Source organism: Sebastes umbrosus, chromosome 16 (assembly GCF_015220745.1).
Source record: "Sebastes umbrosus isolate fSebUmb1 chromosome 16, fSebUmb1.pri, whole genome shotgun sequence".
Classification (NCBI taxonomy): Eukaryota; Metazoa; Chordata; class Actinopteri; order Perciformes; family Sebastidae; genus Sebastes; species Sebastes umbrosus.
In genome coordinates this window covers 10,237,579-10,262,564 of record NC_051284.1, presented here as the reverse complement: position 1 = coordinate 10,262,564, position 24,986 = coordinate 10,237,579, and the positions used below count along the sequence as shown (strand labels likewise).

Here is a 24,986-nt window from a genome sequence, read left to right as displayed (position 1 = left end):
AATGGAACCGGATGTAGTAGGACATCCTGGTATCTTTGGCATACTGCATTTGACATACTTTGTATTGGGACATACTTAATCTTTTTCTGGCACACTAAATAGTATGGTAGTATGCGTATCGGAACGTACAGTCTGTTACCGAACCTAAACAAGGATTGCATCTGGAAATAACTTATATCCTTTTTCACTTTTTACATCACAAAACCACTTATTTGATTTACAGTATTAGAAGTTATATTTGTCTCTATTGATGTTATTTTTCATTATTTAACTTTTTCATACATGATAACAAATCTAGATTTTTCTAGAGCTTGATCTGTGCTAACATTGTACACGGCCCTCACATGCTAGTCTACCAGCAAGAGGGTCGCAGGTTAGACCCCGGCTGTGTGGAGTTAACATGTTCTCCCCGTGATAGCGTGGGTTTTATCCGGCTTCCTCCCACAGTCCAAAGACATGCAGGTTAGGTTAATTGTTAACTCTAAATTGCCCGTAGGTGTGAATGTGAACTTGAATGGTTATCTGTTTCTATGTGTAAACCCTGTGATAGTCTCCAGCCCCCCCCGCGGCCCAGAATAGGGTTACAGATAAAGGGTGGGTGGATGGATAGGTTTAGTTGATGACAACTCAAAACGTTTTAGTCCAGTTTTAGTCACCAAAAAGTCATTCGATTTTAGTCAACATATTTTCTCTCTTAGTTTTGTCAGCTATTTTTTTTATATTTAATCTTAGTCCTGTTTAGTCATCACGTTTTATTGAACATTTCTGTCATTTTAGTCAAACTTATTTCACATAAAATTGTATCTAATCATTATCTGATGAAAAACACAGGTTGGATGATTAAGAATGCAGCTTTGCAGTTAGTTTGAATCCTCCTGACTGCGCTCATTAATGATGCGCTGTTCACTTGCACCCACCGGTCCGTTATGAGAGCCAAACCGCCCACCCAACATTTAAAAATATACGTTACTCAACCACCCTAACCCGACCTGACCTGACCCGACCCGCAAACCACCAAATTTATGCATTATAGTAGCACAATTGTCAGGATTGAGGTGTGAGACAAGAAGGACAGAGACGGACTGTGCGCCGCAGCGGTGTGTGTGTGTGTGTGTGTGTGTGTGTGTGTGTGTGTGTTTGAGACAGAGAGAGAGACGGGAAGAGAAGGTGGAAGGTGATGAAAATAAGGAGATTTTGGTAAAGTTTTTATGTTTTTAAACTACATTTTAGTCTCCCCTTTTTTCGTCAAAGATATTGCAAGTTTGATATCGTCTCCGTTTGTGTTTAATGACGTTGGTTTCGTCTCGTCATCTTAGTCATGGAAAAAAAGGTTGTTGACAGAATTAACACTGGAATTAACACAGAGCTACAACTTAGAAGGCTAAATAGATCACCATTTGAACTAACAGTATGCTAACATATTTCTACTGTATTTTAGCCAGTGGAATATACATTCCATTAGAGCCTTCTGCCTAGAGGAATAGCATAAGCATGTGCTCATTACTCACACCCATAATGAGGACATGGTTTGGCTGCTGTTGTACCTAATACAGCTGAGACAATGCTGTGCTGTACTGACACATGTCTGACACAGTATCTCTCAGAGTATCTCTCAGCCTGCCTTACAGAACAAAGCAGCGGGGTTGTTGATGAGCACTGATGCATGTCTCTCATCTGCAGAGCTTCCAGAGAACTGGACGGACACGAGGGAGACCCTCCTTGAGGGCATGGCGTTCCAGCTCAAGTACCTGGGGGTCACGATGGTCGAGCAGCCCAAAGGAGAGGAGCTGTCTGCGGCTGCTGTCAAGAGGATAGTGGCCACGGTGAGAGACAGCACACACCTACACTGTTGCAGCAGGCAAGACACACACACATAACTGGAATAGCTTAAACACTCCAAGTGTTCCAAAATCTCTCGTCAACGCACTCCTGTTCAGAAAACTATTCCAGGAAAATGAGTTTCTCTCAAGCACACATCATATCATCCACACCTCACCACCTCCACCACGTGGAAATCATAATCATCCAGTATTTTTCTGCTGTTTATGACCTGACGGTGAGAAGTGACGGGTTGGCTGCCTACTCTTCCCCCCAAGGCCCGGGCTGACATTTAGAGGAGGATGCAATTAGTTTGGACACTGTTGCTCAGTATATGGCTCAGCCAGCTTTATCATGGTGGAAAGGGCTTAATGTTATTGGATCTGGCAGCTCAGCGGATAATGAAGTTAGCGGCGGCAGAATGGTGGGACTCGGGACACGGTGATGTATGGAGAGGAAGGCAGAGGCTCTGATTGGTCCTAATCTGTTGGCTGCCCTTGGTGCCCCTCTTAAAAGGATGTCAGGCTGCTGAATGGGATGTTTTTTTACGCTTGTCATATTGTGTACTATAAGTGCACTTGGGATGAAGTAATATTTTGTCAGGCCATAGTTGTAAAAGATTAAATTTTCTCTGGATTGGATGTCTATTTTTCTTAAGAATCTTTATTCAAATGTGTTTGTGTGTTTGCTTTGACGATTTCTTTGTTAATTGGCTTATTGCATATACATATTTTCCTACTGTTAATCATGCCAGCAGCTCTGCAATATATGGTTTGAATGTCTCATATCTCTAATGATTTCACATTGATTGGCATCTTTTGACCTACAGTCTGGAATCCATGAAGACTTGATTGGCTCGTCTGATCACAAATTAGCAGCATTTGCATGAATACAAGGTTGACACTTAACTAGATTGATTTTCCTTCCTTATCTCGGTCTCACTTGCATATCCTCTTTTTGTCTTTGTGACCTCTGCCATTTCTTTCTACTTCTCCCCTTCCTTCCAGGCCAAAGCCAGTGGGAAAAAACTCCAGAAAGTCACATTAACGATCTCCCCGCGAGGAATCATCCTTTACGACAGTGCCTCCAACCAGCTGATAGAAAACATCTCCATATACAGGTCAGTCCTCTTCTTTCGACTGTTTGACTCTTTCTACTATTCCTGACTCACAGCACAGTTAATCGAATATTAATCGCGATCACAATTTTGGCTTCCCGCAGTTATATCAACGCGATGAACTGCGATATTGACATCTAAAAATGCGTGCTACGCTCATGGAAAACTCCATAAACCATGCTTCGTGCGTAATAATAAATAATCGTTATCTCAGTATTGATCAAAATAATTGTGACTTATCATTTCGGCCATAATCGTGCAGCCCTACTCAGTCGGGCGAGCCCAGTTATGAAATACTTTCACCCTAAGCTTGTCCTTATCACCCACAATAAAACAATAGTTGGTATTTGCTCTCATCCATCACGGGATGGATGTAAGTGTAAGAGCAGGTGTGATGCTCCAAGGCAGTGTAATGTGTTTCTGTATGTGTGTGTGAGAGAGAAGAGAGTACTCAGTCTCATCCATCTCAACTCTCTTGGGAGCAGTACAACAGCTGTATGTCTGATCTTGACACACACACACACACATACACACACACACCTTCTCTCTAGTAAATGCCTACAGATCTCACTTGCCTGCCACAGCCTGCGCGCTTAAATCTGCCTAACCTCCATTGGCCTCGAGCTTATGATCCAAGCTTGAATCACTTTTCTGAAATTCCACATTTATGAGTCTACATATCAAGGAGAGATGGGACTTTCCATCATTCTTTGCGAGCATGAATAGGCTTATGTTGAATCAGTTCTCCTAAAAGCTGGCAGATTGAGGACAAATTTCAAATGTTGACATTTTTCTAAAGCTGTCTACACTGACCATGTTTCTGGATTTCTAGTGTCACCTTTGGGGATTTTATTTATTTATATATTAGAGAACAGTTTCATTTCTCTTACCTGCTCAATTTTGCATCACTCTTCGTAGAACAACTGCTTCCTGGCCGTGCATCTTAGAATAATCAGGATGGAGTTCATTTCTCAGGCATACAGGATTTATCTATATTAAAAATCTGGGGCTCTACATCGCTGGGCTGTTTTTTTCAAATTTAACCTGTGCAACATTGCACACAAAAATCCATCGAAGGAGGCGGGGAGAGACACAAATGTCTTACACTTGGATACATTTTAAGTAACCCTCTGAGACCCGACATTACTATCTTTCAGAGGCTGTAGCGGGCTCAGTTTTAGAGCTGGAGTGTAGTGACCTCCAGGATAATCACAGCCTCATGAAACTTTACAGCCACTAGAGACCTGGGGCATTTAGAGGATGTATGAATTTCCTAGTTATACTGACAATAAGAGGGTTTCTGAGCAGTTTCCACAACAGAAGTGCTCGCCATCCAATCGGCGAAAAATTATTTTTTTGCAGAAATCTCCAAATGTCAAAAGTTTTTGATACCAAATTACAGCATGGCTTTTTCTATGGTGTTCTTCAAGCTCTTGGTGTCTTAATTTGGTATTTTAGAGGGATTTTGGATCATTTTGATAATTTCTCGAGGGTTAAAAAAGGGTTAAATTTAGCACCAAATCTGTGTAACAAATGGTATCAACCCAAACATTGCTGCAACAATTTATGAGACATATGTCGTGTGAGCCACCAGAACCAAACAGCGCTTCCTTCGTCTGTTTTAGGTTAATGTGTGTATGTTGCTGTAAGCTTTAGTGCATCCAAACACACCGAGATCAAACTGAACAGACATGGTCAACATTAATTTTGATTCACTGACAGTTCGAGCTAACAATTAATCTCATGATAGTTGTTCTGATTCATCGTTTGGTCTATAAAATGTCAGAAAATATGGAAAAACAGTCCCTTTAAATCTTTGTTCAAAAAAGTTTTGTCTTTACCAATAGTCCAGTAGCTGATCCAGTAGATAATCCTCCCATTTTAGAAGGCTGGAACCAGATAATGTTTGGCATTTTTGCTTGAAAAAATTACTTGAATGATTAATTGATCATCAACGTTGCTGATTAATTCTCATTCTGTTGATTAATTGGGCTGATCCAGGGGCCTTCAAATTCTGACAATGTCTCACAGTTAGTTAGCTACATCCTCAGAGATATTATAAAATACGTGTATCCTGTCTGTGTTGATAGATTTGACTGAGTTTCGACTGTGAAAATGTACCTTAACTGCCTCCAAGACCCGTGTCACAGCTGCTGTCGATGCTCCAGCTGCAGCTATGCACCTGTATCTTTCACCTCATGCAACCCCCCAATTTTTTTTTTTGCAAAGCATCTCCAGTAAAACGCTGCACTGATGATGGATTCTCTCATTTGAAGAATATGAGTTAAATACTAAAGCAATTAAAAGGCTGGCCGCGTGAGGTGAGTCCAGCTGTGACCTCAGAATGGAGTGAAGACATAAAGCAGCTGGTTGTGTCTCACACCCCACTGGAGCCTTCCTCCCCGGACATCTGCTGAGAAGATGGATGACCAATAAAAGAAATGAATTTGCCTAGACACCCAATTTCCCTGACGCCCTCCCTCCCAAACATTTGCCCGTAAATTTTGTGTTGTGCAGACTGCAGCTGTGATTCTTAAACTTTTCCTCCCTCGCTTTTATTTATTTATTTATTTATTTATTTATTACATCCACATCTTCTATTCCTTAGTCATTAGTTAACCGAGTGTGTGGCTGTCACACAGTGAAGTTTGAGCAGCTCGAAGGGGAAAGGAAGGACAGATGGCAGACAGTCATTATAGCCCTCCTCCATCGTTTTGGGTCTCCCTCCCCAACTGGCCAGTGTACCCGTCACTTCGGTATTAGGGGGATAACACGATGATCAAATAGTGGAGAAAAGCTATTTGTGGAGCATTACAGCTTAATTTAAATCCCTGCTCTGCACCTGAGACTGACAAGCAAGACTGATACGTCTCTCACATGCGACACAGAAAAACACCTCAGTGCAGTAGATGACCTCCTACACCAGAACGACACAGGAAACCTCTGTCTGCGTGAGTCTTTTCATGCACCTTACAGGAGCCAGGCCCAATCTAAAAGCTGTAATTTAAAGCAGTGTGTCGTGATTGTTAAGCAGGTAGACACAGTGGGAGTGTGATGTAGTAACTTGAAAGAAAGCAGAAAGGAACGTCATCCCTCTGGCGAAACGGCACAGATGTCCTCCGCGCACGTGTTCCATTCAAACACATGACATTGTTCAGCTCGGTACCTGCACACAGCTGGGGTGTGTTGTTTGATCATGTGCAGTGAGATTGTGAGTGCAGCTGGCTTCAAGAATGGCAGGGATTTTTTTTTTTTTTATACAGCAGTTTAGAGAAATGCTAGATTGAACAGTTAGAATCAGATTGCTGGACTAGCTTAAGGGCTTAGTGCAGATGAAGTTGCACGACGGCCCCACTTGATCTGAGATGAGTTTTTATTAAAGCGTGTGCATCTGTGTGTGTTTTTCTTTTCTTCCGCAGAATATCATATTGCACGGCGGACAAGATGCATGACAAAGTGTTCGCCTACATCGTCCAGAGCCAACACAATGAGACTCTGGAGTGTCACGCCTTCCTCTGCACTAAGAGAAAAATGGTATGTAACTGAGTTTGTGCAACTACATGTTCCAATACTGTGAGCCACTGTATGAAAAAGAAAGTTTCACATACTCCCCTTCTGCAAATGGACACAAAGAGTTTGCAACTAACTGAATCCACAATACTACATATAAAGTTTACTGCTCTTTCCATTTGTTATTCCTAAATACAGGAATAATTGAACATTATAGGAAAGGCGCTTATTTGCTTTCTTGCCAAGTGTAGGATGAGAAGATTCATACCACTCACATGTCTGTTACAGCTGCTACAGCCAGCAGTAGGTTAGCTTAGCATACAGACTGGAAACAAGGGGAAAGAGAGTAGACTGGACTCTGTCTGAAGTAAAACAAAAAAATCTGCATGTTTAAAGCTCACTAATTAATTATTCAGAAAGTCACTGCACCTGGCTAAAGAAATATTCTCGCACATAACCCCTTCATAAAACCAGAAGTTGTTGTGTTTACGTGTCATTTTTTATGAACAGAATAAACAGATATAACATGTTGATTAGTATGCTTCGGAGACTCTGATAGGTGGTTTCTCATTTAAAATAAATAGCCATGCTATCTGTTTTAGGGATGTCACAATACCAGAAATTTAGTAGTCGATACCAATACCAGTGAAATTCCAGGATTTCCGATACCCAATTTGATACCATGGTAAAGAACTAAAAGAAAACAATAAATGTCATGTAATTCAACATACACTCTAATTACTAATAACAATTAATTTATTATTAATCCCTGATGATCCGCTTCAAGTTTCTTGCCAAACACTACATTTTTACAAGATTACATTTGAACACATCATGATAATGTTATAATTTACCTTCGCCCAGTAGTCATTTTTACTGAATATAGCCTGAATGTATCATTATATAACGCATTGCAACCTCCGTACGGTAGCTGTTAGCTCCATTATTTAGCCAAGCAGGGCTGTGCTGCCCACCGGCTGCTAACAGCTAATGTTAACAAGCTCTCCTCTTGCTAACACAGATTTGTTGTTCATAGTGTAGCCATATCAGGGACATTTTCTATTGTCTCTGGGACAATGAGACACCGCTAGTCACCTGAGCCCTGATCCCCAGTGCCTACGGTACCAGCGGTACTGTAGAAAAACAAGTACCATCACGTTTTCAGAATTTTGGTATGGACTTGTTACCAAAGTATCAGTTCTCATATTGAGCATATACTCTAGACGTGAAAGTGGTATTGATATTTCCAAGTAATTCTCAGCAAGAAAGCAAATAATCTTGAACTTTTCCTTTAATGCCATTGGTTACATATAAATAGTGAAATAAGGCTGCAGGCTGCAGCTACAAATGTAGGCGACAGATTCTTTAAGGTGCAGGATTCTGCATTCAGGTATTCAGCTGTTGCTCCCGGCAAACCTGTGTAAAGCACTTTATGCAGATGTTGTAAAGAGTCCTCAGAACAACTGCACCGCTACTAGGAGTCAAAGCTTTACTTGTATGCATGCAAATGCCCGAGTATTAAGTCGTGTGAAAGACGAGGAGTGAGAACATGAAGGGCGGGGAGGCTGTCGTCCCTCTCTCTGGCATTCCCTCCATCCCTGGAGGTTTGCAGAACGAGTGAGCCACACCCTCCTTTTCCTTCCTCTTACTAATTTAGTTCTGGCCAAAAGGCCACGTATCCTCCCAGTTATATAAACAACATGTCATGAAGCCCACGGGTTTCTCTTCCTCCTGCTCAAGTAGCCTCTTCTGTTGGTTGTCACTTCCTGTTTTTATCACGGTCATCATAGCTCCTCGAGCTTCCTTGAGTTTCCTGCACGTGGATGAGATGCATAATATAAGCGTTACTCATCTTCCTTTTATTCTCTCACATTATCCCCTCTGTCTCACTCTTGGTCTCTGTGCTTCCCTCCCGACAGGCCCAGGCGGTAACCCTAACGGTGGCTCAGGCTTTCAGAGTGGCGTTTGAATTCTGGCAGGTTGCCAAGGAAGGTACGCATGGTCGCCCCCGACAACTATAGGAGTGTGACGGATGAGTTAAAACATTCCTCTCCTCCCCCACTGTTGTTATTCTCTCTGTTTACTGTATACACACTTTCATCTTCCCTCTTTCCTGCACAATGTGGAAACATAAATTTTCCTGTGTCTCCCTGGTCTTGGCCTTGACACCCTCTAAAGGGGTCATCATGTGAAATAGTGGAGAGCTGCTCGGCTGCTCCTGCCAGTCAATGTTGTCCTTCGCTCACACACACACACACTCGCATACAGCAGAGGAATGTCCTCATTGATTGAACCCCACAGCGGTTAAATCATCGACCAGAGAGACCTGTTTTAGTTTAGCAGCGCCTCTTTATTACAGACAACTCCGTCATGGTTAAAGACTCATTTAGGTATCGACGCGGGGAGGAGGTGTAGAGGAGTTAAGGTTAGCCCGGGGCAGAGGTGGGCCGACTGGAGGTAAATCTTTTCCTTTTACGGGGAGAACAGGACTCAGATGTGTGCGAGCTGGGATTTTCCCTGGATAGATTTGATCTTTTACTGCAAAAATTTTCCTTTTTCTCCTCATTTTTTGTTTTTTCCGTTTTATGTCAAACTTGAAAAGCATTCTTTAAAGGGACTATATGTTAAGTTTTTACAGGTATAAACATTTTTAATGTGTGAACAGGTTGTAACCTAACCTAGAAAATTAGACTTTTTTTCCGGGAAAAGTTAACGGATGCGACGTCATGCGCGCTCGGTAGTGCCTTTACTCTCTTAAGCTCCACCTCAGGGCAAACAGTGTGCAACCATAGCTAACGTTTAGGTTACAAATGGAGTCTGCTAACGCCAACAAACGATCAGTCACGTTCCGTCTCGTGTGTCGCCTCATTGTTTTGACCGATGCTCGCTTGCGTCTACGTAGTGCGAGCACAAGCTTCGAGCAACGGGACGCTGACTGTTGTTGACTTAACGGCCACAAGTGTCCCTGTTAATAAGCAATTTCTGATTCTCACATCCCTTTTAAATAGGCACCTTTTAAATAGTAGACTTCACTGAGGCAGACAGTGCGTGTTCAGGCACCACCGTGGACACAGCGGGCAATCAAAGTGCTGTATAAGGACGGTGTCGCACATTCTTTTGTACAGCTCAGCAAGAACATGCATGTAATTTACTGCATGCATGACTCCAGCGTAAATGAGCAGCTCTTGCCACATAATAGTGGTTGCTGCACCACAACCCCCCCTTCAATCTTCACCATCTTTAACATGTGTTTCCTCGTAGGCGTCCTTTGAATTTTGTGATTCTCCTTTTGTCTGTATTGTTTTGCACCTGGCACCTTGACCCCCCCTGTCGAGTTATTTTCTTTTCCCTCTCCTCCCCCCCGTCACAGCACGCGTCTCTGCTTATTATAAAGGAGGGAGACGGGTGAAGAAGAGGGGGATGGGGGATGAGGAGAGAGAGGGCAAGAGAGCATGAAAGGCGGGGCACAAGGGGGCTGTCGGGGTGGGGAGTGTGTAAAAAGAGAAAGGAAAATGATTGTACGCGCGTGTCAGTGGGAGCTCAACCCCCTGACAGATTCAATGTCAGTGCCATTGATCCTGTCTCAGAGCTTATTTATTCAGTCCTTTAGAGACACACTTGCACTGTATGAGAATTCCAGCAGCCTCTTTTATTTACTCCACATTTCTCCCTCTTCTTCCACTACTGTGGTGTGTGGGAATGCTTTAACGTGGGCACGTTTCCATACCGCGGAGGGATTATTTTTCCCAACATCAAGGCCACGGGTTCCTCGCCTCACGCCTCTTTTATTTGGTTGTTTGTAACTTTGAATATTAAGTCTGCTGCCTCCTCACTGCTACTTTTAATCCCCCACATTTCTTTTTTTAAATTATGTCTTGCTTGCTCTTTTCCTCCTCTCGCCATTCTTCACCTCTCCTCATCTTCTTTTTTCAAATCGGGCCCAATAAGCTGCTAATTTGCCGAGCTGTTTTCTTCTAGTTCAGCACGGTGTCACTGATGATTCAAGGAGAACTGATGCTGAGCTGGTTGGTGGGGTTATGGATGGGAAAGGAAGCATATTTTTTTCAGAAAGAAGTTTTGGTTTTCTCTTGTGGTTGAAAAGAAGAAGAAAGGGAGATAGAGAGATGGGGGAAAAATCCTTTCGAGTCTGTTTCATTAAAGTTACAAGACCCCGGAGGATCAAGGCAGGGAGAAGGGGTATCTGCTGCATGTCTGTCTAGTTTGCTGCCTCTGTTTCTCACAAATTCTCCTCCACCACCCACAGTGGTTCTCCGCAGCCCACCACACATTCCTGACCCACATTCCTCTGTATATTACTGCTCCCGTCTCTGTTCATAAATCTGTGTTCATAGAATATGCACTGTAAACACCACAGCTAGCTTTGAACTCGCATATCTTTAAAGTTGCTTCCTTGTTTAGCATGCTGAAAACGAATGCACTGGAGAGGCAATAGGGGAAGACAGGTGCCCTGGGGAGAGTTTTGTAGCACTGCTATCACTAAGCTACCTGGGCTCATGGGAAATGGGATGGTTTTTTTTTTAGATGATGATGATGAAATCAAAAACACCTCATTGCTATAAGCGCATCTTTGTCAGAGAGAAATGGACATTTAATCTGTAGCCACAGTATGGAAAGCTTGAGTTACAGTGGGTCAGTATCTTGGCCCCCTCGGGGAGTTCACACTTGTTCAGAAGGTCTTGTGTTTTCCTGTTTCAGTTCTTGATTTGTATGAGCATCCGCCTAACTTTCACATCATGGGACATGGTGATATTTTAGTTAGTAGGCAGAGATTGGTCTTTATATGCATTTGAGGGTGGACCGGGCCCGTGTTTATCAAGCGTCTCAGAGCAGGAGATCACTCTTAACTGGCCAAAAATTCACACGGTGGCACATTTTTGTAGGGCTGTCCTCGACCAAAGAAATTCTTAATCGACTAACACTCATACAATTTTTGTCGACTAATCGATTTGTTGATAGACAGACTGAGTTTCTCCACAAAGGATCACACAAAAGCACCGCTTTAAATCTTGTGTTTACCAGAGATGTGTTCATAAGTTTCTTGGAAATAAGTCATTCAGCATGAAAAGACATTAAAAAGGACTAATCAACTAAAGAAATCTTAGTCGACTAAGACCAAAACGACCGATTAATTGACTAAGAGGGGGCAGCTCTACATTTTTGGGTCCTACTTTTAGGACCAGGAGTAAAAGTATTTGATCAATGTTCTTAAAGGAACAGTGTGTAGAATCTGGCGATATCTAGCGGTGAGGTTGCAGATTACAACTTCTCCAACGTGCCAAGCGTGTAGGATTGCTACAGTGGCCGACACGAAAACGCGAATGGCCTTCTCTAGAGTCAGTTGTTGTAAGTTTGGAGTGCTTAGAGTGTGTGTACATGGGCAGTGAGTGGTGAAGTAAGAGAGAGAGAGAGAGCGGCAGCGATGGGAGCAAGTAACGTTATCGACTCCGACCCAAGCAGGAGAAGTTAACAGCGTTTGGTTTGTCCGTTCTGGGCTACTGTAGAAACATGGTGGACTCTGTGGAGAGGACCCGCTACCTATGTAGATATAAATGGCTCATTCTAAGCTAATGAAAACACAACAACTAAAGAATATATACTTTATATTATATTCCATTTCTGCCAATAGATCCCCCAAATTGTTACACACTGGTCCTTTAACTTAGGAAATCACACCTATTTCTGCGCCAGAGGAGTCCTAGCCTGCTAGACGTTGTCGGGAGATGCCATTCTGACAGAGATATTCTGTGAGAGGAGAGATGTTTTGGGAGTGATTGACTGATTGAAAGATTGCTTTGTCAAAAACAGAATAATATTTGAGACTGACTTTGTGGGGGATGCAGAGGAACAAACATGCCGTCCCTGCAGAAACTGATGTCCTCACAATGTTCCTCTTTATCGTAACGAGGAAAATGCAGCCGCACAACAGTGATTATTCTGTCAGAGCCAACAATTTCAGAAGTAGTGAATCAAACTTTGATGGTGCTTATGCACCTCGTAATGCGCACGACAGAGGTGAGAGCTGACTTAACTTAATTACAACAGGTGAAATATTTTTATAGGATCTTATATCATTTTTAGGAAGGCTGTTTCAAATGATAGTGGGGCTATAATATTTGAAAGAAGGGGATCCACCATAACACTGTGATATTGTTACAGTGCATTTCCAAAGACTGTGACATTAAAGAAATAAATGTAGGACGCATAAGTTGACAAGTGTTGTAGTTGAAAAGTGAATTGTACAATAGAAGAGAATATTTCATGTTTTTGTGGAGAGGCTGTATAGATTAGTCTCAAGTGTAGGGATGCACCGACTTTTTCAATCCTGATACCGATAGCGATACCTGGGCTTTGGGTATCGGCCGATACTGAGTACCGATCTGATACCAGTGTTTATAAGCTGTATGCCTCACTGTGTGGAAGAGACTGGGATCATTCTTTTATGTGTAAGACAACATGAGGCTTGACTTAAACATCACTTTCCTAACTTTGTAAAACAAAATGTAACAAATAGAGTGCTCCAAGGATGATGTTTTTTTTTGTAGGCCAACCACGAAGTTAGCATCGCCCTGGTTCCTTTGACAAAAAGCCAATGGGATTTTTCCACTGGGTTTTGGACTTTGCAGAAAATAAGCTCTGTGGTAAACAAACTTTTATGATAATTACACGTTCTCAACAAATGAACACCACTTTTATGATTTTTGACGTGTACATGCAATCGGCAGAATTAAAAAGCTAACGTTAGGCTAGGGGAGTGGGATATTTACTGATATATTTTATATGGTAGAACAAAACATAAAATATCTTCGGCTTGTGTTAACCACAGACCTTATTTCAGCCATTTAACTAAAAACCCATTGACTTTGAGACGAGGGAACTGGAAGTGCTAAAATGCTAACTCATTTCTGGGTTTTAGGACTCATTCCTGTAGCACTCTATAAATATATAGATAACATAACATCAATTTAGTGAATTGTTCTTTATTATTAAAATAATAAATTGAACACCAACAAAAAAAATCTTCAAAGTTAACATGAATTACAATTCAGGTGTAAACCGTTTTAATGCAGCAACAAATTGGTCAAAACCTAAACAGGAATTAAAATTCCAGTCTGTAATGTATAGTATATAAACATAGAATTGAATTTAGTAGATCAACCCCATTGTCACTGATATCCAATGCAGCTGTTTGAGTCAGCATCGGCCCGATATCTGATCCGGTATCGGTGCATCCCTACTCAAGTGTGTTTAGTCCGAGGTTAACTTTCAGTGCAAAGGAGTGATCTAAAATGCTTGAGAAATGAGGGGGCCTGTAAATACTCTAGACTTAGTTTAAGAGAGCAGGAAATGCAATGAAAGGTGTTATCAGCTGCACTTTGTGGAAAAGCTTCTTCCTAGCAGGTGAGAATGTTTGGAGAGAGAGCAGAGCCTGTTATCCATCTGACCCAGATGCCATGCCCACACGATTTAAATGCTGCAGTTACCGTATTAACTGCTGTATGAAGTATGTGTGCTGCAATCTTTGAAGCCCAGGCCCTCTAGGTTTCAGCTGGCAGATGGCTTGAGTAATGGCCTTAACCTTATCTTCCAATTTACTGCTGCTGATTTGTTTACACTCATTATATGCTTGGTTAGCAGCTAGAAAAGTAAACAGTTCCCTTAGTAACTCACCCTGTGGTTACAAGCGCCTGAATCATAGTTCGCTCGTCTTTCACTGACTGCTCTTTTTCTCTTCTTTTTTTTTGTCCTCCTCCTCCACCCTGCACAGAGAAAGAAAAGCGAGTGAAGTCGGGTTCAGACGGAGAAGGAGCCAGCAACTCCCAGTCGGACAGCTCGGCCAGCCTGGGCAGCCTGAAGGGAGGAGGTGAGTCATGTCACCCATCATCACGTCTCTCTTTCTCTCTCTCCCTCGCCCTCTCTGTCACAGTAATCGTAGCCTCCGGGGGGGGGGAAGGAAGAGTATTCAGCCACTTGTCAAAAGGTTGGCTTACATGGAGGCTGCGGGTCAGCTGAAAACAATCTGCAGTTATTCTTTCTCGCTAGCGTCATTACAATGAACAGCAGATGACATTTTGAGGTGATTATGTATGATGATAATTACAATGATGATGGTCGTTTTTAATTTGAAATCCCCTTCGCCGTGTTGTAGCTCCATTAAAAAACAAGTCTCGGTTTACCGATCCCCACGACATTTCATGATAACAGAGCTATATTGTGTCTCACGCTGGAAGCACAATTACAGTCCTGTTTGTACAAAGAGCATGAAAGAGGCTTACATTTTATGTGACCTCTATTGTTCGAAGATTCCAGGACTTGAGACGAGGGTCATGCCTTCTAAACATGATGTTGACATCCAGTGAGCAAGACAACCTTAAGGCATTATTAGTTCCATATATTGTCCACAGCCAAGATACAATGAGATGAGGAGCATCCTGTTGCCTGAGGCACAATGGCTGTTCACTTATTCCCCATAATGCTTTCTCTGCGTTCGTCTGTTTTGTGCGTGCCTTTTTCCTGTCACACTTTATAAGTGGCAGCTGTATTGATCCTCTTGGTACTGGAGGTTTCAGTTCGGGAGAGGCAGACATTTTTTAGCAGGCAGCTCCAACAACATCTGAAAACGTCAGCTTTGTACTGAGCTTGCTTCTCTTGCCACTGCTGGCTCTAGCCCTTTTGGCGCCCTAGGCGAAAATCAGATTTTTAAATTTTCATAAATAACTGTATTTATTATAATATAAATAAACAATTGGTCCCTGATATTGTTGGCTTAAAAGTGTTTAGTCAGTTTCACTACAGCGAGAGTTACAGAGGTGAAAAATGTATTTATTTATTTATTTATTTATTTGTTCATTTGTTACCTCAATGCAGAAAATGAGGAAGGGTGCCAACCAGCCCCCCCCCAGAAGGTGGCGCCCTAGGCGACCACCTATATGGCATATATGGCCTATGGCTTAACCCCCCCGGCCTCTTGCCCAGCCAGATGGCCTCCAGCCAGAGAGAGATCTCTCTTAATCTGCTCACACTTTATTTGGGGCTGTGGGCCTGAATGTGTTTGGCCAACACAGGTTTAAAGGCTGATCCCTTGTGAGAAGACTCAACAAAGTAGGACTTGGAATCCGATTCTGGCAACACAGAGGCTTGGTGTACATTTTGGACTAAAGATTATCCCGCTGACCATTCAGTGGGTCATTTGGCTGCCAGCGGACTGTATTTCTGTAAAGCAAATTGCCGTAATTGCACAGCAGAGTGATGCACGGTAGAAGCTTCTGAGTGCCTTTTAAAACCGGCCGAGCGTTTCCGTCCTGCCAGAGGTTTTCAGCGCCAGCCCTAAAGCAGTGATTGGGGACAGCGGGGCTTTAGAGCTATGAGAAGGTTACATTTATGTACCCTTCACTTTGGCTGATCAAATGGCACGGCACTGTGTCAGAGAGACTCTCGGGATCAGTGCCGTTGTCAGAGGTGAGTCAGCTTTATTTATGAGACATGATACCCTCTGCTCTCTCCCGGCGCCAGGCCCTTTTACAGTGGCTACACAACACAAATGCCACTTCTTCCTGTGTCACCCTGATTGTTCGGGGATTTAGCCTGCTTGATACTGATCATTGTTTCTCAGTCTTCTCCTCTTCTCGGGGTTAAATGTAGGACTAATCTGCTGGTTATTTTCTCAATTAATTGATTAGTCATTTAGTCTATAAAATAAAAAAAAATAGTGAAAAATGCTCTCCATAATTTGCCCGAGTCCAAAGTGACATCTTCACATTGTTTTGTCCGACCAACAGTCCAAAAGTGAAAGATATTTCATTTACTTTCATATAAGGCAACTGATCAAAGTTCAATTTCAATCATGATTTTGGCTTTCAACGATATGTAAACAAGATAATCAACATAAAACGATTATTGTGCTGCATTCGGTTTCGCAATTACACTCTTGTTTTGTCTCGTGTTGTAAATCCAACACTCCGCTATCCTTTACAGCGGTGCACTTTCGCCTGGACCCCATCTCGTTTACCATGCCTAGTGGGTGTGACTTTTTTGCCGTGTCATCCCCATTCATATATATACTGTACAATGTGTTTATGTTTAAATGTTTACTAGAACACAAAATCTTCATAGATCTGGCCCCTTCATTTTGCTCTCAAAGTGCACAAGATTGATGCATTTAACTTGAAACTTAAAATGTAGGCTACAAAATGTACAAAATTTTCTTTCTAAATGTATGATGTTTTCATAGTCAGTGAGTAAAATATGGCAAATATTTGGCATTTTTGCTTGAAAAATTACAGAAACACTTATAACCGGTTATCAAAATAGTTTGGCTGATTCTTTTTTTTTTTATTGATTAATCAACCAATCGTTGTAGCTCTAGTTAAAGGTTCTCTATACAATATCCAGAGCAATATTTTAACATAGCAGCAAACAACTATTCACTGTATAAAGATTTAGAGGAATAATGTCTACCTGAGCAGAGAATGAAGTCACTCTCCCTGTGTGTGCATTGTAATCCGAGCTCCTTTGTGCTTTGTTGACTTGCCAGCGCGTGCATTTTAGTGCATGTGAGCGTGCCCCACTAGCCAGCTCACGTCCGCCACTCTGCACTGTTCTCATACGGCGGTTACAGCTGATACAGGTTAGGTTACAGGTTAACACTGTTAGCTCCGTCAGCACTGTTGCCGTAGTTTTCACTGTTAGCGTCGTTAGCACCGTTAGCTACGATCGGCCAGCTCATCTGTTTCCATGTTGAGAGCCGTAGATATAGATATGCTCCCAATTTCGCATTTAGCACCTTTAATAAATGTCTAAGCTGTTCACTTTGGGATATTACCACCAGATGAGTCTTGATCTCCCCCTCTCTTTCCCCATGAATGACAGCCAATAACTCCTTCTTCATAACAGCAGAATACCCTCAATGCCTTTTGAGCCAGTGTTGACAGAGAGGACAAGTCGAAGGGAATTGCTATTATGCGCTGACTCACTTGTATGTGAGCCTCTCTTTTGAGGGAACATAGAAAATAGGGAAACGGTCATTTGAGGGTTTTAAGTTTCAGCCTAGAAGAGTTGAGTTGTGCTGGCATTAGAAGTGTCATTGAGCTTTCACTGTTCTCTAGGGGACAACATTAGACTAGACAGAAATTAGTGTTGACACACATTATTGACACACATTAATCATCAGGCAAGGCCATTAGAAGCCAATCCCATTACACATCAGTGGTGTCACCATGGTCAGGCGTGCAAGTCAGGGGGTTACTCCATGCTCACTTATCATATGTGACAATCCACAGATGGCTGCATCAGTGAGATACATTAGAGGCTTAATAAGAAAAAATGGACCATAACCAATAGCGAGGCGTCTTAGACTTTGTGCATGCTGTGTACAGTATTATAATCACAGGATCCTATCAAATGGTTAATGGGGAACGCTACGCTCATTTTCAAAATTGGTACATCTTATTCCTATGGTCTAAAACGGTCCAAAATGTTTAGAAACATGAACGACTCTCTCCCAAATCCAAAAGCGAGAGTGCTAAAACTCAAACTTGTGAAGTCATCGGGTATAAAATATGGAGCTGTTCCATAGACAATGAATGGGAGGGATGTTCTAGATGACACTGAGAGCACCCAGGGGAAGGATCTGAGTATATGGCTACATTTTCTGTTTCACTACTGACAACACTACAATAGAATAAAACTCATTTGGGTACAGAATCAGTCCCCCATTCATTGTCTAAGCAGCTCCAGACTTTATACCCGATGACATCACAAGTTACTTACTTCTCTGGTTTCTGGCTTTTAGAGATAGAAGCTCATTTTTCACACATTATTAATTGAACTTTCCTCAGCAGTGGAAATAACATATTGGAATTCTTAATTTGGGCGGTGTTCCCCCTGAGGTTGACGCACAGAAACGTCCTGAACACAGCAAAATAATAAATTCCAGACAGAGGGCAGGGTCACTGCAGATACAGACATCAACACACACTTCTAGTGGGTCATAAGTGATGTTTGAGAGGGAATATTTTATATTTTTTTACATGGTTTTTTAAGGGAAATCCTCCTCATTCTGCCTTTTTAATTTATCAAACGTGTTTGTTTTGTATTACAGAGGTAGCCACAGCAAAACTTCTGGATTTGGCAGAGGGAGCCAACGTGGCGCTGGTCCACTCAGGAACAAAGCAGACCGACTCGGATCCCTTTATGGCGCATAATCGCGCCTCAGAGAACAACAATACTGTATGGGTAAGGACAAGAATCAGGCTGGTCCGTAAGTTTCAGCTGTTCAGGCTTGATAAGAGAAGAGTGAAGAGAAGAATGCCATGCTGGAAAAACTGATTAATTAGTTCCCAGTGATGTACTCTACCTGTTTTATTCAAAGAAGTGGATTCTACAGTTGTACAGCTGCTACACAGAGTCAGACAATAGCCTATTGAACAGAAGGGGGCCTTATCAAATGGCCACATAGCTGGAGAGGGTGTGGGCTGCGAGTAGCCTAGTTTAACCTCCCAAGACCACGTGAGAAAAGTGGCGAGAGGTGACTGTGTACATGTGTGGGCGAATGCATTAACATCTCATGAATAAACACTGTTACTTATCATCTCTTAAGACATTTTATAACCAATGTGTGTATGTTCTGTGTGGCAGGAGTTGGAGGACGGTCTGGACGAAGCTTTCTCAAGGTGAGAACCAGTGTGGATTTGGGTTTTCCCTCAAGGCCCGGCGCTCTGCCAAACAGCCACGCAGGCTGCCGTGCTAGAAATAGCTACCTGCGGTTTGGGCTGCTCTAGCAATAATCGCTGCCTCTCCCTCTGCTCGGTTCACCCCGGTGCGCTCCCACGGGCAGGAGACGGGCTCAGTTTACAGTCCCTGACGCAGCCGCCACCCGCCCTGAGTCGTGCTGCTTTTGTAGGCTCCGTTTACCATCATCTCAGGCCCACATACTGATTTCACATGAGCTCAAAAAAGCCTGTGATTACAGTTGAGTGCGGCTAAGGGACACATTGCTCGGTATTTATATCACAAACCCACAGGAAAGTAACTTATTGTGCGGGGTATTTCTCTTTTGAGTGAGGATAAAGGTCAGGTCTCATAATTTGCAGGTTCATGGTTGACAGGAAATTCCATTGTCTATGCTCTATTGGAATTGCTTAAACTCTTCCTATGCTGTCATCAAACTTATCTGAATGGAGTCCACTGTGATTAACGTTTCAATTTAGTCTGAATCAGCAGCACACTCCGATAAGCCGTGGTGGTCTGCTCTCAGGTCGCACGCCGCAACCGTTTACAGACATTTGTTTCGGACTCATTCAACACTTTATTAGTGCATTTATTTCCTTCGGCCCTGCCTTTCATTCCCTCTGCTAATTGAACAGCGGGCTTCCGATTCTCTCGCTTTCATTTAGTGAAAGGCAGAATGGGCTCCGCGGTCCCTGTAATCAAGCGCTAAGAGGCCATTTTAGCTGCGTTATCAGATGATTATTTGTCTGCACACACTGTAATTACACCCTGACGCCGTTTATCTCCCGCGCTGTGATTTAATGAGGATGCTCCCGGCGTAAGCACAGATGCATCCACGTGTAGATTTCTGTAATTGAAGGAAAGTCAGCGGGCCCGAGGACCACGTTGACGTCCTTGTCCGTCAGAAGAAGCTGATTTTACTGGGTGACGTTGGGGTCAGAGAGGAGGCAATTCAGGACTCTGTGAATGAGAATATTACAGAATGATGGTACCTGATAGTTAGCGTGTGGCACATACAATTTTGCGTGAGGATTGAAATAAGCTCCAGACTAATTGATAGTTGTGGAACATAAACGTGCCTCGAGTAAGCTCCTCCACAATACTGTTTCAGATAAAAAAAACAACAGAGATCTGCGGTCAGAGAGTGTAAGTTATATTAAACTTTAGAAACACATGCATCATATACGGCTACTTTGAAACTGGGAGGGATTGTTTTTTTTTATTCTTTACGCCTACTGACAGATTATGCACTCATAAATTTTTATCAAAGTACTCATTATGTAAACATCACAGGCACCAGGGCCTCCTCTCCCTCCCAATAAAATAGAGATCATGTAACAGGCATCATAAAAAGCAACTGCTCCTTTACTGCAACAACAAAGTTTTAATTCTGAGGTTCAACGAGGCCGTTCTTCACTTTAATTCCTGTTTATTTTTGATGAGCGGTGTTTAAATTCTCTTAGATGAGATGTTTTCTTTCTGTACTTTTGGCTACGAGTTGCAGATAAATTCATGTGTTGAAATCATTTTTATTGCTATTTGAGAGACTGCACTGCCATCTGCTGGCTGTGGAGTGTTGGTCACTGTTAAAGTTAAATGTTAAAGCCTCTCAAAGGGGACATATCATATAAAACTCACCTTTTCAGTGCTTTCCCACATACATTTGGGTATCTGGATCGTCTACCAACCCACAAACTGTGAAATTAATAATAATTAAACCAGGCAGTTTTTTTGTGGGCTGCCTGGATCAGAAATAATGTGATTCAACAAGCCATTCAGATTTGGCTCGCCTTCCCATGTCACATACAGGCACGTTAGAATATATCACCCACAGCTTGAGAACTACCTTTGCAAAGGTGCATCATATTTTTCTCGCAAGCCAGTCAGAACAGACTGGGCTTTTTGGGAGGGTGACTTAAAGGGAAAGGCACTAAAACGGAGCGTTTCAGACAGAGGGTGAATACGGGTATATTCAGACAGACAGTATGAGAAAAATAATGTGGTTTATTTTACTTTTAAAGCATGTGAACATAGTAAAAACCAGTGGGCAACCTCTGGGTCTGAAAAGTGAAGCCAATGTGGAAGTGCCTTAAACTTTCTACTCTTGACTCTTTTAGAGTCAAATAGACCATAAAGCAGGGTACGCTTTAGGGCGGGGCTACCTTGTGATTGACAGGTTGCTACCACGATTTGTCCGTGTTTTCGTCTTACAACTTTAACCCTTTCACAGTTTGTTCTTGAAAGCTAATTATAACCTTTAGGGTCGCCTAAAAATGTCTTATTCAGTGTTTGGTTTACGTCTACTTCTTATATACAGTCTATGGTTTCAGACAGAGGGTGAATACAGGTATATTCAGTCAGACAGTATGACGAAAAAGTATGTGTTTTTTGAACATTAAAACATGTAAACATGTTCTAGTAGAAACCCAAAATACAAGTATGAACCTGGAAATGAGCATTATATGTCCCCTTTAAGTGTCTGTTAATCATAGAGAGGAAAAAGTCAGTTTGATGTGCATGTGTTTTCAGTCTGGCAGTGATTGAGGCAAAACGGTCCCGTTTTCTAATTCCGGTTAACCCCAATGTTATGGCCTCGTGTTAAAGCATAAACAATCGGGCATAAAGTCACACTGTGGCCACATAAATGTATCCACTCACTTTATTATGAGGCTGTTCAGAATAGTTTCATTGTTGGCTGACTTGTGATGTTTCCTTTGCACCCCCAGCCGCAGTCTGGATAGCTTTGAAACCTACTCAGGTAACGATGTCATTCACTGGATCTAGTGATCCTCCACCTCATTCTCCCCCTAGTCAACCCACTATTCAAGCCCGCTCATCTTCCTGGATATCAGTGTTCATCCAGATCGATTAAGACTCATGTAGTTTCACGCTTTCTTTTACCATTAACAAGTCTTGTATGATTATAATTAGAGATACATCAAGGGGGGAAAACTCCTCATTGTCACTCCACAGTTTGATCCATCCCTGAGCTTCATGAGACACGTTTCACTGCCACAGAACCTGATGTAGTGTGTCCACGTCTTCATCACAAGTGTGTTATGTGTCTCCGTCTCACATCCATCAGCTTTTGCTTTGCTCTGTTAGTGCCATGACACCCAATGAGAAATGTCGAGGTGAATGAAAAACACTGCGTGTTCACATGGAGGTCTAACATGTTTGTGTTTAAATAGGCATTTTAGGGTCGGTCTCATATTGGGTTGTCATGATTAGTTCACAAAAGGGGAATTTTATTATTATTTTTATTTTTAAAATCATGATTCTTTTAATTACAAATAGGTTTGCCACTATGTTTATTAGTCATGTTTGTGTCCATACTTTCTGTACACACTGTACTTACCATTGTTCACAAGTTGTTCACAAGCTTTTTAAATGTAATGAATTGTCAATAGTAATAATTAGGGCTGTCAATCGATTATAATATTTAATCGTGATTAATTGCATGATTGTCCATAGTTAAATGGGATTGATCGCAAATTAATCGCACATTTTTTTATCTGTTCAAAATGTACCTTAAAGGGAGATTTGTCATGAATTTAATACTCTTATCAACATGGGAGTGGACAGACATGCTTGCTTAATGCAAATGTATGTATATATTTATTATTGGAAATCAATTAACAACATAAAACAATAACAAATATTGTCCAGAAACCCTCACAGGTACTGCATTTAGCATAAAAACAATATGCTCAAATCATAACATGGCAAACTCAAGCCCAACAGGCAGCAATAGCTGTCAGTGTTTCAGTGTGCTGACTTGGCTGTGACTTTTCCCCAAACTGCATGTGATTATCATAAAGTGTATTGTCTGTAAAAGGGAGACTTTTGGGTACCCATAGAACCCATTTTCATTCACATATCTTGAGGTCAGAGGTCAAGGGACCCCTTTGAGAATGGACATGCCAGTTTTTCCTCGCCAATATTTAGTTTAAGTTTGGAGCGTTATTTAGCCTCCTTCGGAACAAGCTCATATCTAGTACATATTCCTTAGGTTTTTCTAGTTTCATATGATGCGAGTACCTTCACTCTACCTTTAAAACTGAGCTAAAACCTCTGAAAGATCAATTGCGTTAAAGAAATTAGTGGCGTTAAAACGGATATGCGTCAACTTTGACAGCCCTAGTTTGGTCACTTCTCAGGTTTCATCATGACAGTTTCTAATAAGATGTCTGTTTTCCTCTGTTCCTCCAGACTCGCTGAGTCTCGCACTAACCCCCAGGTCCTGGACATTGGGGTAAACCCTCAGGACTTCAACACTGAAGAGTGCCTGTCCTCTGGCAAATGGGACCAAGAGGACACAGACTTCCCCACACAATAAGACACTTTCTAAAGTGAAGCCTCCACCAGGAAGGGAAATAAATGAGGAGAGATGGTGGTTGGAAACTGAAGAAGTGAGGAAAACAAGACATTTGTGACATCCGTAAGGTTTTTCCTCATCTTCTCCCTGCTGCCAAGTCCTCTCCGTGGTTCAGTCTAGTGGCTCTCGGATGCTTCTGCATCCACACGACCAGAGGAGGACAACACGAGCAGGCTGCTCACAGAACAGGCCAAAGCAATACAAACACATTTATCCCTTTTCTATGGAAAAACATGCAGTCATTTAACGTTTGTTACAGTCAGTGTATTATTTCCTTTTTGTGTCTGTTTACCCATTCACTGTTAGTAATGTGTTTGTGGTATGTGCTTGTATACATTGCGTTAAAGAAAGTGTGTGTGAGTGTGTGGGTGTACAGTATATACATGTACAAAGTGAGAGGTATGATATGTTTTGAACGGGTCGTTTACGTGAGGTAAAGGTCAACAAGGGTTCTGTCACATATGTTATTTACATAGAGATGGAGAACTGTAACTGGATTAGAGGGAAAAGTCACTGGTTGAAGGCCACCAGTTCCAGTATTGGACAAAACAATAGAGTTACTACCTATGTGGATTCAACTTTTTGTTGGGTAACAAAAGCTTTAAAAAAATGTGTGTATGCTTTGGTCAAAGAGTGTTTGTGTGAAAAATGGATGAGAACAAAATGACAATCTTATTTTTTTTTTTCTAATGCAAAATCTATTTTTGCACTCAGCATTCATCCACATTCAAAAGCACATATTTAATGTAAGGGAATTTAACGTCAATAAGCATCATTATTCAGGCTTATATGCAGTGCCTCTATTCACTCTTTTCAGTGTTTCATTGTTTTATAACTTTCAATCACAGTGGATTAATTCTTTTAATGGCACCAAGTTTCAAACTAAAGCCAGTCATAATTCTTACTCTGGCTCATGGACAGGACTGGGATGGGAAAGTGGAAGCAAGTCAGAATTGTTTTGTTTTCACTTTAACATGAGTCTTTTTTTAATATTAATCAACCGTGATTCATAGTTGAAAAAGTAAAACATGAAGTCCACGGAGGGTGAATGTGTTTATAGGCACTCTACCACTGTATGTTAAATTATATTGTTGCATTGACTAGTTTACTATATTTTCCGGGAAGGGTTCCCAGTGTTATTTTTGGCATTTGTTTATGTATGAATTTAATTTAATTCATTAATTTACATAAAATTCAATAAAAAAAACAAAAAACAGTGTATGTGTGATATTTATTCCAAAATCTAATTGGTTTTATAAGGCATTATGTCTGTCCATCTGTATGTCCGTAGGTATGTTCCATTCTCATGAAGAGCCTAACTAACAACATTAAACAACAACAAAGCAGTAGACCTTCACTTTAGTGATGTGTGGGTCGCAAACTTTTAAGTGGTTTCTTTTTCTTCTTTAATTAATT

At 41.8% G+C, this 24,986-nt stretch overlaps 1 protein-coding gene and 1 long non-coding RNA gene across 3 annotated transcripts in view; one reads left to right on the top strand and one right to left on the bottom strand.

Moving 5' to 3' along the window:
• The window catches only part of ldlrap1b (low density lipoprotein receptor adaptor protein 1b), a 42,995-nt gene extending 18,210 nt beyond the window's left edge, over positions 1–24,785 (top strand). Inside the window, exons 2-10 of one of the 2 annotated variants that reach the window (XM_037746307.1) lie at positions 1,681–1,823; positions 2,826–2,938; positions 6,355–6,469; positions 8,365–8,437; positions 14,232–14,327; positions 18,564–18,697; positions 19,100–19,134; positions 21,919–21,950; positions 23,405–24,785. In XM_037746307.1, coding sequence (XP_037602235.1) covers positions 1,681–1,823; positions 2,826–2,938; positions 6,355–6,469; positions 8,365–8,437; positions 14,232–14,327; positions 18,564–18,697; positions 19,100–19,134; positions 21,919–21,950; positions 23,405–23,451 — 788 coding nt within the window. In that variant the 3' untranslated portion in view covers positions 23,452–24,785. The remainder of the gene's footprint in view (positions 1–1,680; positions 1,824–2,825; positions 2,939–6,354; positions 6,470–8,364; positions 8,438–14,231; positions 14,328–18,563; positions 18,698–19,099; positions 19,135–21,918; positions 21,951–23,404) is intronic. The other variant, XM_037746306.1, reaches the window with a different exon arrangement.
• Positions 7,720–14,306, bottom strand: LOC119474331. The gene is made up of 2 exons (XR_005203559.1): positions 14,135–14,306; positions 7,720–8,258 (listed from the first exon to the last, which is right to left on the bottom strand). It is a non-coding gene; the product is annotated as an uncharacterized LOC119474331 (long non-coding RNA).
• Positions 24,786–24,986: the final 201 nt, after the last annotated feature.